The sequence below is a fragment of the Pogoniulus pusillus genome, chromosome Z (genome assembly GCF_015220805.1).
Source record: "Pogoniulus pusillus isolate bPogPus1 chromosome Z, bPogPus1.pri, whole genome shotgun sequence".
In the NCBI taxonomy this organism is placed as follows: Eukaryota; Metazoa; Chordata; class Aves; order Piciformes; family Lybiidae; genus Pogoniulus; species Pogoniulus pusillus.
Genome location: NC_087309.1, coordinates 11,905,105 through 11,918,933, shown reverse-complemented (window position 1 = coordinate 11,918,933; position 13,829 = coordinate 11,905,105). Strand labels below are relative to the sequence as shown.

General features: G+C 44.5%; 1 protein-coding gene across 4 annotated transcripts in view; it reads right to left on the bottom strand.

Annotated features, from left to right (window-relative positions):
* Window positions 1-13,829, bottom strand: part of PDZD2 (PDZ domain containing 2) — a 180,084-nt gene that overhangs the window by 25,612 nt on the left and 140,643 nt on the right. For 3 of the 4 annotated variants that reach the window (XM_064176630.1, XM_064176629.1, XM_064176632.1), the window contains 6 exons: window positions 12,066-12,183; window positions 9,606-9,738; window positions 6,603-6,684; window positions 3,932-4,035; window positions 3,043-3,211; window positions 2-792 (listed from right to left, as the gene is read on the bottom strand). In XM_064176630.1, the coding sequence (XP_064032700.1) occupies window positions 2-792; window positions 3,043-3,211; window positions 3,932-4,035; window positions 6,603-6,684; window positions 9,606-9,738; window positions 12,066-12,183 (1,397 nt within the window). The remainder of the gene's footprint in view (window position 1; window positions 793-3,042; window positions 3,212-3,931; window positions 4,036-6,602; window positions 6,685-9,605; window positions 9,739-12,065; window positions 12,184-13,829) is intronic. The other variant, XM_064176628.1, reaches the window with a different exon arrangement.

Sequence of the window (13,829 nt, the reverse complement as noted above, 5' to 3'; positions counted from 1 at the left end):
CCATTTCTGCTGCTCCACCTGGCCGCAGCCCTGTGACAACAACCTTTAAGGGCATGGCCTGTATTTCCAAATCCAGGCCAAATGACTCGTGCTCATTGCGAACCAGAGTGACTGTTTCACCCTGGCCCTGCCCGGTCCCATCAAGCGGTTCACACTTCTTGCTGTGAGGAAGTGTTCTCGCAATAGGCTTGTTGTAAGAGCCATGCTCTTCTGCCCTCTGCTTCTGAAGACTTCGGCACTCAGTGCTCATCATGCTTTTCACTCTTGTGACTGCTCTGTGCTCAAGTTTTGGTGACCTCTTGGATTCGAGTTGTGCTTCTCGGAGCTCCTTCAAACTCAGGCTGCCAAGACGAACTTCGGGCACACTTGAGTAATCAAATGCTATGATGGGGAAGAAAGGAGAGTCAATTTGCTCCAGCGTGCTGTCTGCTGACTCCACACTGTTGCTGAAGACAGGGGAAGATGTCTCTGTGCCACTGTATCTAGGCGACTCACTGTCCTGGCTCTCATCGTCAATTTCTACAGACGAGGTTGTAACGACAATGCCAGCATCCTCCTGGCTCTTGGCGCTGAGGCTTCTTTGCAAGTGAGAATTCTCATCATCATCACTAACATCACCATCATAGAAAACAACCCTTCTCTGTCGATGAAAGGGGCTGCGGCTAGATTTGGGGCTGTCGCTGAGGATGCCAGGTCGGACAGACTCCACATGCTTGTTGTGAAGGCTGGACGATCTCCCACTAGCTGAAGAAGCCAGGCCATTTGCTTTTGCCACCCCTGCTTCTCTAGCAGCTATTAAAACAAAACCAACCAAACAAAAAAGTTATCATTATTTGCATTTATAGGCAGTTTTTAACACTGTGTATCTGACTGCAGTAGAGTACATGAAGCTCTGTTTGCAGGGGAAGCTTCATCTCTCCTTACACTGCGAAAAGCATTTTGTTTGTGTCCTCCCTCTAACTACAGTAAACAACAGCAAGAGGAACAGCAGAGAGCTCTGCAATTTATAGGCAGTTCCTGAAATCAGTTCACAGCACATCTGTTTCTATTTTCCACTTATTTCAGACTATGACCCAGAGAAGAAAGGGATGCAAATTCATATATGTGCTTTACACGTAATTTCTTTCACATTATGCTCAAATCTATGCCCAGGACCACCTGCATAAACTTACAGAAAATGAAAAATGCTTTCCTGAACTAAAACACAAACCACACAACAACCAGTTTCAAATTAAAGACCAATAAACCAAAAAATCCCTTGTTTTGTTCTGTTCTATTTTACATTGTGGGTGTTTTATAATGTAAAAATGCTTTTAAGCTCTAAATACTGAATTTCTAGAGCAAAATAAAATATAGACCAAGGCAGTACTCAAGAAGCACAGGAAAGAGAGAACAAATGTTAATATTCTTTGAATTGGAGATCAGATGCATGTCAGGAAGGCAATGCAAGATTCTTTCAGTCTATTACTATCGGGGAGAAAGACATATACGCATATACTGGACCTGAGCAAGGCCTTTGACACTGTCCCACAACACACTCTGGTCTCCAAGCTGGTGACACATGGGTTTGATGGGTGGGCCACTAGATGGATAAAGAACTGGCTTGATGGCCACAACCAGAGAGTGGCTGTCAATGCATCCATGTCCAAGTGGAGGCCAGTGACAAGTAGAGTCCCTCAGGTATCAGTCCTGAGACCAGTCTTGTTCAACACCTTTGTCGGTGACATGGACAGAGGCACTGAGTGCAGCCTCAGCAAGTTTGCTGATGCCACCAAGCTGTGTGGTGCAGCAGACATGCTGGAGGGCAGGGATCCATCCAGAGGGACCTGGACAGGCTGCAGAGGTGGGCACAAGCCAACCTCATGAGGTTCAACAAGACCAAGTGCAAGGTCACAGATACAGACTGGGCAGTGAGTGGCTGGAGAGCAGCCCTGAGGAGAGGGACTTGGGGGTGCTGGTGGACGAGAAGCTCAACGTGAGCCAGCAGTGTGCACCTGCAGCCCAGAAAGCCAGCCGGATCCTGGGCTGCATCAGAAGTGTGGCCAGCAGGGTGAGGGAGGTGATTCTCCCCCTCTACTCCGCTCTGGTCAGACCGCACCTGGAGTACTGCATCCAGTTCTGGAGGCCTCATTACAAGAAGGATGTGGAGATGCTGGAGTGTGTCCAGAGAAGGGCCACGAGGATGATCAGGGCTGGAGCACCTCTGCTATGAGGACAGACTGAAAGAGTTGGGGCTGTTCACTCTGGAGAAGACGAAGCTCTGAGGTGACCTTCTCGTGGCCTTCCAGGATCTGAAGGGAGACTACAAAAAGCTGGGGAGGGACTTTTTAGGCTGTCAGGGAGTGACAGGACTAGGGGGAATGGAGCGAAGCTGGAGGTGGGGAGATTCAGAGTGGATGTAAGGAGGAAGTTGTTGAGCATGAGAGCGGTGAGAGGCTGGAATGGGTTGCCCAGGGAGGTGGTTGAGGCCTCACCCCTGGAGGAAAACATTTAAGGCCAGGCTGGATGAGGTTGTGGGCAGCCTGATCTAGGGTAGGGTGTCCCTGCATGTGGCAGAGGGGTTGGAACTGGATGATCCTTGCGGTCCCTTCCAACCCTGTCTGATTCTGTGACTGTAAAATATCTGACATCAAATCGAACATCAGATTATTTCTAGACCATGATGTGTGACGTTTTGAAATAGCACACTTGAAATAGCCACAACACTTCTGTTTAAATGTAATCCATCAGATGCTCCCCAGACATTTGAAAAACAAACAAACAAACATGTCAATCTAGTTTTGGCCAAGCCAATCAAATAGAGTCACTGTCACATAATCAGAGCAGCAACTGGGACAAAACACCAAGTAAAAGAGCATTTATGTGCATTGTTGTAAGTCCCCTCACTTCCCAGCATTTCATATTATTAGCCTCGGCTTACACTGTGCTGCCCATCACTTGTTAGCAGCACAGGAATCCGGGTAGCTCTCCTGTAGCACAAACCAGTGCTCAGGGACTCCACCCTGCGTTAGCCAAAAGACCAGACACGTTTCTGTCACTTACTCAGGTTGCCAGGAAAAAGAGAGCCATCATCCAAAAAAGCATTTCTGTTCTTCTGACGGAGCTGCTCTTCATCACAGGAGCTGGTTACAGCGTCAGAAAACGGGAGCTGGCTCGTACCATCGTGTGAGAAGTACTGGGAAAGCTCTGCCTCAGAGCTGACAGATCCCTGCTGAAAAGAAGTGAGTCTGGTGACAGGCCACCGTTGCTGCTTAAAGCCCCTGCCTGCATGCAAGCAACACAAACTCCACTCATGTTGCCATGTCAATAAACCAAGTTTAAAACCAGTTTTCAAAATAGAGCACTTGCCTGTATACTCAAACTGTCAACCTTGGATGGCTGAAATGCTGCACATCAATGTATTTTTAGCCAGTGTAATAACCAAAAAAGGATTCAGACTTCCACCACTACCTGGATGTGGTTCACAGAAACAAGGGATGAAACCACTCATTCCCTTTGTGCACCTTCCTTGCTGAGAAAAGGAAAGGGTTTGTACATCTTTCCCAGGAAAACCAGAGATTCTTCCACCACAATGGCTACAGAGAGAGACCAAGCACTCAGCCTTCTGCTCACAGGCTCAGATATCTCCCGCTTAACTTCATCTCAGAGTCCCATAGAGCAGGGGTGTCTTTGAGGTGGCAGGAGGTGGGAGACCACAGCTTTCTCAACCATGCTCTGCACATCACTCCCAAAGGTTACAGCCACACAGGCAAAAAGAAGCTTGCTGCTGTCATGATTAAAACCTGTGACATAAGAAATTAATCCTCTTATGGAGCCCACGAGACAGGGAAGCAGCATAAAGGTTTGGTTGTGAACTCTTTCACCAAAGAAAAGCTTCAGTAAAAGAAGAATTTAAAGAAGACACGTTTTTTATCACATCTGATCTTTTTACCCGGCTTGCTGGCTCCAGGAATCGCTTCATGGTCCAGCTGAGGGGAGATGAGGTCTCTCCTTGCTTGGCCTTCACACTAGGAGATGGACTTTTTTGCATGGCTCCTGTTGAGACACAGATGAGTTAGGTGCTGAAAATTACAAGTTGTGGTCCATATATCCGCATTCCTCATTCACCTTTGGAGCTGAGAGCTCTATTTAATCCTGCTGACCATACATATTTCTTTCCTATAGTAAGATTCATTTAACATTTCACAAGCTCTCCATTTACAACACAAACATGGTGCCAGTCAGGCCCAGGACAGAGCTACCAAAGATTCACAAAACTTTACAGGTTGGAAGGGAGCTCCAGAGCCCAACCTCCCTGCCAAGACAGGGTCTCCTAGGGTTGTTCATACAGGAATGCATCCAGTTGGGTTTCGAAAGTCTCCAGAGAAGGAGAGTCCACAGCCCCTCTGGGCAGCCTGTTCCAGTGCTCTGTCACCCTCACTGTAAAGAAGTTTCTTTTCGTGTTGAGCTGAAACCTTTTATGTTCCAGTTTGTAGCTGTTGCTCCTTGGCTTATTACTGCTGACCAGCAAAAAGAATCATAGAATCCAGCCACTTGACATCCACCCCTCAGATATTTGTGTACATTGATCAGATCTCCTCTCAGACTTCTCTTCTCCAGACTAAACAGCCTCAGGATTCTCTGTCTCCCTTCATAAGGCAGATGCTCAAGTCCCCCAGTCATGTTTATGACTCTACTCTGGACTCCTTCCAGCAGGTTCCTGTCTCTCTTGAACTGGGGAGCCCCAAACTGGACACAGCATTCCAGGTGTGGTCTCACCAGGGCAGAGTAGAGGGGGAGAAGAACCTCCCTAGACCTGCTGGCCACACTTTTCCTGATGCACCCCTGGATGCCATCGGCAGTCTTGGCCACAAAGGCACATTGCTGGCCCATGCAGAACTTGCTGAACACCAGCACTCCAAGGTCTTTCTCCACCGACCTGCTTTCCAGTAGGGCAGCCCTGAACCTGTACTATTGCCTGTTGTTATTCCTCCCTAGATGCAGGACCATGCACTTGTTCTTATTGAGCTTCATGAAGATTTGCCTTCACCGAGCTATCAGCCTGTCCAGATATCATTGGATGACAGTAACTCCCCCATTTCATAACAGGAACTTGCTGATGGTACACTCAATGCCCTCAATGCCCATGAACTCAATGCCCTCAATGCCTATAAACAACACACAAGCAGGAAATGGTTGCTCCACCTGCTGAAGCATGCTCCTGACCAAGTGCAGCCTCAAAAGACAAATTAGCAGCCATTGGCAAGGTCTACTTCAAAAAATGTCTTAGCTGACACAAATATAAAGAAGATTACTACAAATCTAACATTTCATTCTAAAAATCACCTTACTAGTCATTCTGCCATTGCCAAGAGTTTGCTTTCATCTGTGTGATTTTAGTAAGTGCTAAGTCTAGAGTTTGAAAACATCAAACAAGTGCCAGAACACACAATTTTATATGATCCCAAAGATTACAATAAGAATTAAAACAAATAGTTCAGTATGCAATATCTGGACTTAGAATCATAGAATCAGTCAGGGTTGGAAGGGACCACAAGGATCATCCAGTTCCAGCCCCCCTGCCATGGGCAGGGACACCCTACCCTAGATCAGGCTGCCCACAGCCTCATCCAGCCTGGCCTTAAATGCCTCCAGGGATGGGGCCTCAACCATCTCCCTGGGCAACCCAACCCAGCCTCTCACCATTCTCATGCTCAACAATTCCCTCCTCACATCCACTCTGACTCTCCCCACCTCCAGCTTTGCTCCATTTCCCCTGGTCCTGTCACTCTCTGATAGCCTAAAAAGTCCCTCCCCAGCTTTTTGTAGTCCCCCTTCAGATCCTGGAAGGCCACAAGAAGGTCACCTGGGAGCCTCCTCTTCTCCAGAGTGAACAGCCCCAACTCTTTCAGTCTGTCCTCATAGCAGAGCTGCTCCAGCTCTCTGATGATCCCAGTGGTCCTTCTCTGGACACGCTCCAGCATCTCCACATCCCTGTTGTAATAGGGGCTCCAGAGCTGGATGGGGGTCTCACCAGAGTGGAGTAGAGGGGGAGAATCACCTCTATCACCCTGCTGGCTACATTTCTCCTGATGCAGCTCAGGCTCTGGTGGGCCCTCCGGTCTGCAACTGCACACTGCTGGCTCATGTTGAGCTTCTCATCCACCAGCACCCCCAAGTCCCTCTCCTCAGGGCTGCTCTCCAGCCACCCTCTGCCCAGCCTGTATTTGTGCTTGGGATTGCCTCAACTCAGATGCAGGACTTCTTCAAATGGACACAACAACACTTTTATGGAGTTTATTCTTGTCCTTTCCCTAGTGGGACAGTCAGCTTCCCATTCTTTCTGAAGGGAGGACTGGGCAAAGAAAATACTTCTTGGCAAATCTGCTTTCAGATCATGGCAGTCTAGAAAAACAGAGGCAGTAACACAAGCTATGGAGTTCATTCCTCTGAAGTGCATGTTTTGGCTAAAACGTCTGCAGTGGGCAGAGTGATTACAAACCCTAAACTGTTCTGCTGTTTTGAAGGCCTGCAAAGTACTGATGTTGGGGAACTCAAGAGCATGTCCTTAAACATTCCAGCAACTTAAAAAGGGTACATATTAGGAGAGAACATGCTGCTACCTGTGATGTGAGAAGAGCTGGCATCCTTGCTCTCTCGGTGGGTAGTACGTGCAATTGCTTCGTCCATCTCCTGCTCCGAAACCTAAAGTCAAGGGGAAGACAGAGATCAAACTGAGTAGATGAGATGTAAGAACAAAGTCTGACCACTTACCAGCACAAACACATGACTCATTTCAGGTATGCTTGTATTTCTAATGGTGCAGGTAAAGAAGACCTGTCTAAGAGCTCCTACGTACTGGTCCTCTGATTGAAACTCCTTTCATGCCATTCTTCTGCAGAAACCAGGATGAAGAAACCTGCAGACCTCACAAAGACCATGTCCAAGTGCCATATTACACAAGCAAATGAAACTGCAGCAGACTTCAAGAAATCAAATGAAGGCATTACTGCACAATTTTAACTTAATTAAGGGCTCTACAAGAAAATATTACTCTACAATAGACAAAGACTGTGTTGTACAAGCATATATCAGCAACAGAAAATATCCTACACTTAACCTACCGGAAGAACAACAGACTTCCTGAGATATTAGCTGTCTTTTTAATTTCTTTCCTCCCTGCTTTGAAGAAGAAAACCTAAGTCAGCAATTGGTAATTAATGTTTCTCTGGTTTAAGAGTAAATGCTGGATTACCCTATTTGCTAACTGTATCCTGAATTATTGCCATGCACTTAATTTTTATTGCTGGAAAACTCTCCATATAAATTTACAACAGGAACAACTAGTCTGTGGGAATGTGTATTTTCAAACAGCAAGTAAGTTAATTCTGTCAAAAGTAATTTCTATGCATGTTGCCTTACATGAATTAGAATTCAGCATAAACAGAGTCTAGAAACTCAAATCTTCCTGAACCATGAAGATTTTAAATATTGCTAAGCAAACACAGCAGTTTAAACATAGTTTAAATGCCACATTCACTCAGAATAACATGAAGAAAGAAAATTTTGTGGTTATTTCTCTTGGAAGTACATGAAAACACTAGAGTGAACATATTCAGTAACAAAATGTACCATGGACCTTTTGTGTCATAAAATCAGACATCAAGTACATAAATGCCCAAACCAACACGAGCCTTTGCAGAAATGACTTTCTGTCTTCAGCCTGTAGCATGACCTTGCAGCAAACCAAAAGCCTCTGGGGCTCCTGGGTCACAAAGAACTCCTACAGGACACAGACCAAGCCCTGAGAGCACATTTAGGACCTTTACACAAAACTTTGGGTACAGGATGTCCCAGAAGTAAAATTAGGTGCCAGGCAGACTTCGGTATTTGTTAAAGCTAACCAAAAATCCCAACTTCTGCAAGTGCTCTGCCAGTTTTGATTTTAAGCATCCTCAATGCCTCAGGCATTGAGTGGAGAAGGACAAGCTAATTGCTAACTACAGTCTGCAAGCTGGGGTATTAGTAAGAGCAGATAAAATGAAATAAAAGTGGTTTAAAAACAACGACAAAACCAACCAAACAGAACAACAACAACAAAAAAAACTCAACCAAACCCAAACCACACACAATTCTGTACATCCCCTAGTGCTGTCAGAAAAAGGGTAACAGTGACATAATGGTAAACACAGGTCCTCATGTTTATCCACTCCTTCAAAGATACAGAGGTTCAACACTGCCTGGGAGGGGAAAAAAAGTGCTTTAGCATCTCTCCAGCTCAGCTTTTAGCTTTTGTTAGCATGTCTTGGCAAAGGATTTGCTTCAAATACCACTTACGGAAAACTGTAATAGGAGCTACTTCATAGTTTCCCTCTGTTACTGAGTAATAGCAAGCATTAGCTTAACTCAGTTCATCTCAGCAGACACCTGGCTAGGTCACTCATCAGCTTTCAAGCCATCACCACAGCAATATGAAAGGCGGTGGAAAGAGGGCAGAGTCCACTCCATGAAGTTTTATTTCACGCTGCTTACAGACTCTCCAGAACCTCTGTATGGTTTAATAATGAAATCAAATTGAGCCATCGTGCTGGTTCAGCACAGCACACAGACTCCCTAGAAATGCTGTTATTTTAGGCTATAAGCCCAATTCTTACCCCCTCCATGCTTACCTTTAAGTAACTCAACCACAGCCTCTCTCTTTTTAACAGCACAAGGCCTTGCAGCAACGATAATAAACTCTCTGCAGCAGACTCCTGTTTGTCTATTGTTTGTATATTGGATTCAGCAGAAAATATGCAATTAATTACAAAATAAGAAACCTGAGTTCTCCCAGATATGTATTGACTAAGGCATCCAGTTGTACTCACACGTTCAAAAGTCAGAACTCTGTGCACTCACTAACGCAAATATTTTTACAGTTTCATTCCTGTTTAAACAGGAAGGGTTTGTGCACTTATGAAATTCTTTGAAATAGCGAAATAAAAGATGTTGTTATTCCCTATAGCTTGGTTAAAAGGCTTTCATCTTCTACCATCAGTTTTTTTTCCCTTGAAATTCCTTGAAAATACTCACTTTATAAACATAGCCTCATTTCCAAATTGCCCTTACACAGATTTCACAGTAGCCGTTATGTTCCAGATTCTCACATGTTAATTCCTGAAGGAAAACTTTGATCTTTGGATAGATTTTACTTTCTTAAAAACAGCATTCTTGCTACTTTGTTATAGTTGATCAGTTCAATCTGTTGATAATTTATAGTCCTGGCCCTAAATTATATTCCACTCAAAGACAAACTAACCACAAAATAACCTTCAGGAAGAAAAGGATTTGTGCCATTATTTGTGCTGCCACTTGGTTCAAGTACCAAGAAAGACAGAAACACGTTACTCAAGCAGTTCCAGGAAAATTGCATTTGATCAGTAGGTGACTAAATGAAAAGCAGCAGGGACAGTGCAGCACTGCTACAACCTGCAAAACTGGAAGACGAAATTACAATCCTTCTTGCACAACACATGCCATAGAAAGAAAAATCCAATATTCTTCATTTGTGGCTTTCACAACAGCAAGGCACAAATTACAGGACCAGATGAAAACAGTCCAGCTACAACAGCACATTTTCTCCTCACCTTCGGGTTAGGATGCCGACTAATGATTAGGCTGACTGGACCTGGACCACATTCACTCAGGATGGCGTAGGCTTCACTTAATGCTGCATGACGCAGACTCACTGAATCTGCCTCCAGGATCTGGTCACCTCGACTGCAGGGAGACACAGAGCCAGTTAATCACAACTGCCTTTTACAAAAACATTTGTGCTTTCAGCTGAGGGCTGAGCTTTTTCAAAGTGTCTGGAACAATGATCTGTCTCACAAAGAAGCCAGTCTTGCTCTTGCTGCCAGTAACATGAATGCTTTATGTCCTGTTGACTTTGGGAAGGAGGTCCAGAGATCCCTTTTGCACTTACTGTCAGTGCTACAAACCCTATGAAGTCAACAGAGAAAGCTGGCTGCGTTTGAATCAGGGGGAAAATAAACTTCAGTTCCAGCTCTGCAGTCAGATACTTGTTTAGTGCAGAAGAGGAAAAAATTACATTCAGATGGGATGTTCCTTCCCATCATATTGAATTACTTAATATAAGAAATTATAAGAAATTCATGGTTTAAGAATTGTTTTATGAAATGTTTCCAGGGGGAAAAAAATGAGCCTATTAAGCCTGTATTTACTTAAAATTAACATATAGAACCCATTAAAAAAAGGAAAAGTAAGAAAAAAACACAAAGAACCCAAGAGAAAACCAAGAGAATACAAAACAAAACATCAAAAAACCCCAACAGAACCAAACCTCTCCTGAAAGGAAAGCACAGATTGTTTAGTTTTGTTTTCCCAGTTTCTTAACTCTTGCTCATGGTGCTCAGACATCTGGAACTATTCAAAAGAAAAGCTCATCAACAAGGGATATCATTAAAGCATTCTCCTTAGTTATTAAAACACTTGCTTTAAAAAGACACTCCCCAACAGTCTACTACTGCTTTCTGAAGTTACGCTACTTATGACAATGAAAGTGAGTTTGTACTGTGAGTTCACTCGCCAAAGACAAGATTGCAACTGCACATGGCAGCCTTCAGTAACCTCTCCTTCTCCTACACGCTCGTGAAAGCAAAGGGAGGCCCACTGGCTGTGCAGTCATGCTGCTACTCCACTCAACTTTTATATTTACATGACTATTAGCACACACATAAATAGGAGCCACTTACACATCACATGATGGAGAGAGTGAGCTCAGATATGGAGCAGCTGAATTCAAACCTCTCCTGGTATTGCAAAGCCAGTATTTGATTAAGAAAATTTTCCAAAAATCAAAACCATCCTTTAAGTTATGGCTTATGGAGCCATGAACCACCAAAGGGACAACAGAAGCAATGTCTCAGATGCAAGCTAGAAATCCTGGAAATATGCCTGGATATAATCAATCACTTAAACCAAGAAATGATACAGCTGTTGCATACAGTTGCAGAGCACTGTAGTCTTTTCCAAAGAGGCTTACAAGAAAGCAAGTTACCATTAATCACTGTGTCCTATAGACATTTCTATATGGCAGGAAGTTTCAAGGATTTTGGCAAAGATGTCATCACAAAATTATCTTCTTCCCTTATTAAAAAAAAATTAGTTGCTCTCTGTCACTTTTCTCTAGTGAGGAAGGAAAGCAATGCATGTGAAAGCAAGGCATTTGCTCTGCCTCTATGCACTAGCACTCACACCTGCACACACTCAGTGTGGATCACACAGTCCTGATGAGTCTACAGCGCAACCTCCTCTCCTGAGCCATGCTCCCAGCACCCACCACCATTGATGCAGGTGAAAGATTTCCTCCTGCTTTTTTTAATATGAAGCTTCCAGGAGGGGAATATCAAATAGCTTTCTGTTACTTAATCCAGCATAAAGCACAAGGGAACCCTAGGAATTACTGCTTCTCTCTCTTATGGAAACATAAAGACAAGCAAACTCCATGGCAGAGTAAATGAGATAGGCAAGTCAGTCTGCAGTGATTCTAACAAGACAGTAAGGGCTGCAGCCATGGGCAAAGCCAGATGCAAGAAAATCTTGCCCAGCACTTTTAAAGAGAGTTTCAGGTGAGTGGGCTTTTAGCAGAGCTCTGCAAATTTCTTCCCAGTCTGGGGTCTCTGGCTGCAGCTCTGATGAAAAGATAAGAGGCTGCATCTCTAACTGCTGCTCTTTTTCAAGGGGTGCTATTAGGCTTGCCTCTTTCTATAAAGAGTTAAAACCAAACCAAACCCAAAACTCAACAACAACAAAAAAGCCCAAACACGTACACACAAAAGAAACAAACTAAACAAACCAAATCTGCCAAAACACAACCAAATTTTAATGATTGTGGTGCTTCCAGCAGGGGGATTAATGTTTCCTGGGTATTTAATACTCCTTTGGAATGCCTTCACTTAAATGTTTACTTTGTGGTTCATCCTTCAGTATGAATCCCTTCGATGCCACATCAACCAATTGGTGAATACAAAGTCTCAACTGATTTTATGGCAAAACTGCTCCAGTACATTTCTGCTTTAACTAACCTTAATCTGCCATCCATTTTGGCCACTGATCCTGGGGCCAGGCTGTGAATATATATCCCTGGAGAACTGTTTTCCAGTGTAAGACAACAGGCACCAATGCCGAGCCCAACCCCTGGCTCTGTGAAAAAAAAACAAACAAAAAGTACAAAGTAAAGTAGCAGATTGTAATCACACAGGACACAAAAGTGTTTGTGTTCCCACATCTCATGTGAGATCGAGACTCATGCATTGTTTCAGGGCTGGCCTTAGGTGCAGTAAGTCAGGAAGCCAAGACCAATAATGGAAATCAAGACTGAAAATATCTGATCCTGTTTCCTAAAATCCATCACTCCCACCAAATTTTCTGCATGCCGTGGGAACTGCCTGAAAATGTTGCACAAGGTCTGGTCTGGTCCAAGGCACAAAGGAGTAGGGGCAGCAATTCAATAAAGATGTCACTTAAGCTTATTGCAGAAAAAGCTGAGCAGCTGAGATGCTGCCAACTGTGCTCTTCATTTTTCATTAGATATCTGCATGGCATTCCTCAGCAAAGACCTAGGAACAAAAGTGAAGTATTGTCCATGGTTCAGTGATTACCTCTGTCCACCCTCACATTTGCATTCCTCCAGGTAACAGCATTTTAGCAATTGTTAGACATCTTAAGTTTCCTCTCCAAACTTTCAATCCAGTCCTTAAAATCAGCATGTTTTAAACCTTTAAAATATGTCTGTTTGTTCTGCCACATGCAGTGTATGCTCTAAGATTATCTTGTTCAATTGTTGACAATGAAAACAACCCTCAGGTAGGAGTCCAAACAGCTCATCTGGGCAAATCTGGGTACTCTGCATGGCTTTGCCTTCCCCGATAGCTGCCTTTAGCAACAAGGGCATGGCCATTCGGGCTAATGCCAAGCAAGACCATAGAATCATAGAATCAGTCGGGGTTGGAAGGGACCACAAGGCTCACCTAGTTCCAACCCCCCTGCCACATGCAGGGACACCCTACCCTAGGGCAGGCTGGCCACAGCCTCATCCAGCCTGGCCTTAAACACCTCCAGGGATGTGGCCTCAAATGCCTCCTTGGGCAACCCATTCCAGGCTCTCACCACTCTCATGGTGAAGAATTTCCTCCTCACTTCCAGTCTGAACCTACCCATCTCCAGGTTCGCTCCATTCCCCCTAGTTTTGTCTGCTATCTCATAGCCTCCTTCTTTTGGCAGCATGAACACCGATTTCTACTCCTAATGAGTCTGCTCACTCTGGAGCAGAAAGGTGTGTATAGGGAAACTCTTCAGAAGTTCTTGCATTAGAGGATGTTTTTCTCCCCCATCACAGAATCACAGAGAAACATTCAGTTGGAAAGAACCACCCCCCCCCAAATCATCAAGTCAAAACAATATCCCTGCTTCACAAAGCTCACCTTTAAACCATATCCTCAAGCACCACATCCAAATGACTTTCAAACACATCCAGGCCCAGTGACTCAGCCACCTTCCTGGGTAGCCCATTCCAGCCTGACCACTCTTGCTGGGAAAAAATATTCCTAATGTCCAGTCTAAACCTACCCAGTGGCAGCTTAAGGCCATTCCCTCTTGTTTTATTACTAAATACCAGTGAGAAGAGACCAGCAGCAGATTCTCCACAGCCTCCTTTCAGGTAGCTGTAGACAGCAATGACGTCTCCCCTCAGTCTTCTCTTTCTCAAACTAACCATCCCCAGCTCTCTCAGTTGCTCCTCATCATATTTATTATCCAGGCCTTTTACCAGCTTCACTGCCCTCCTCTGC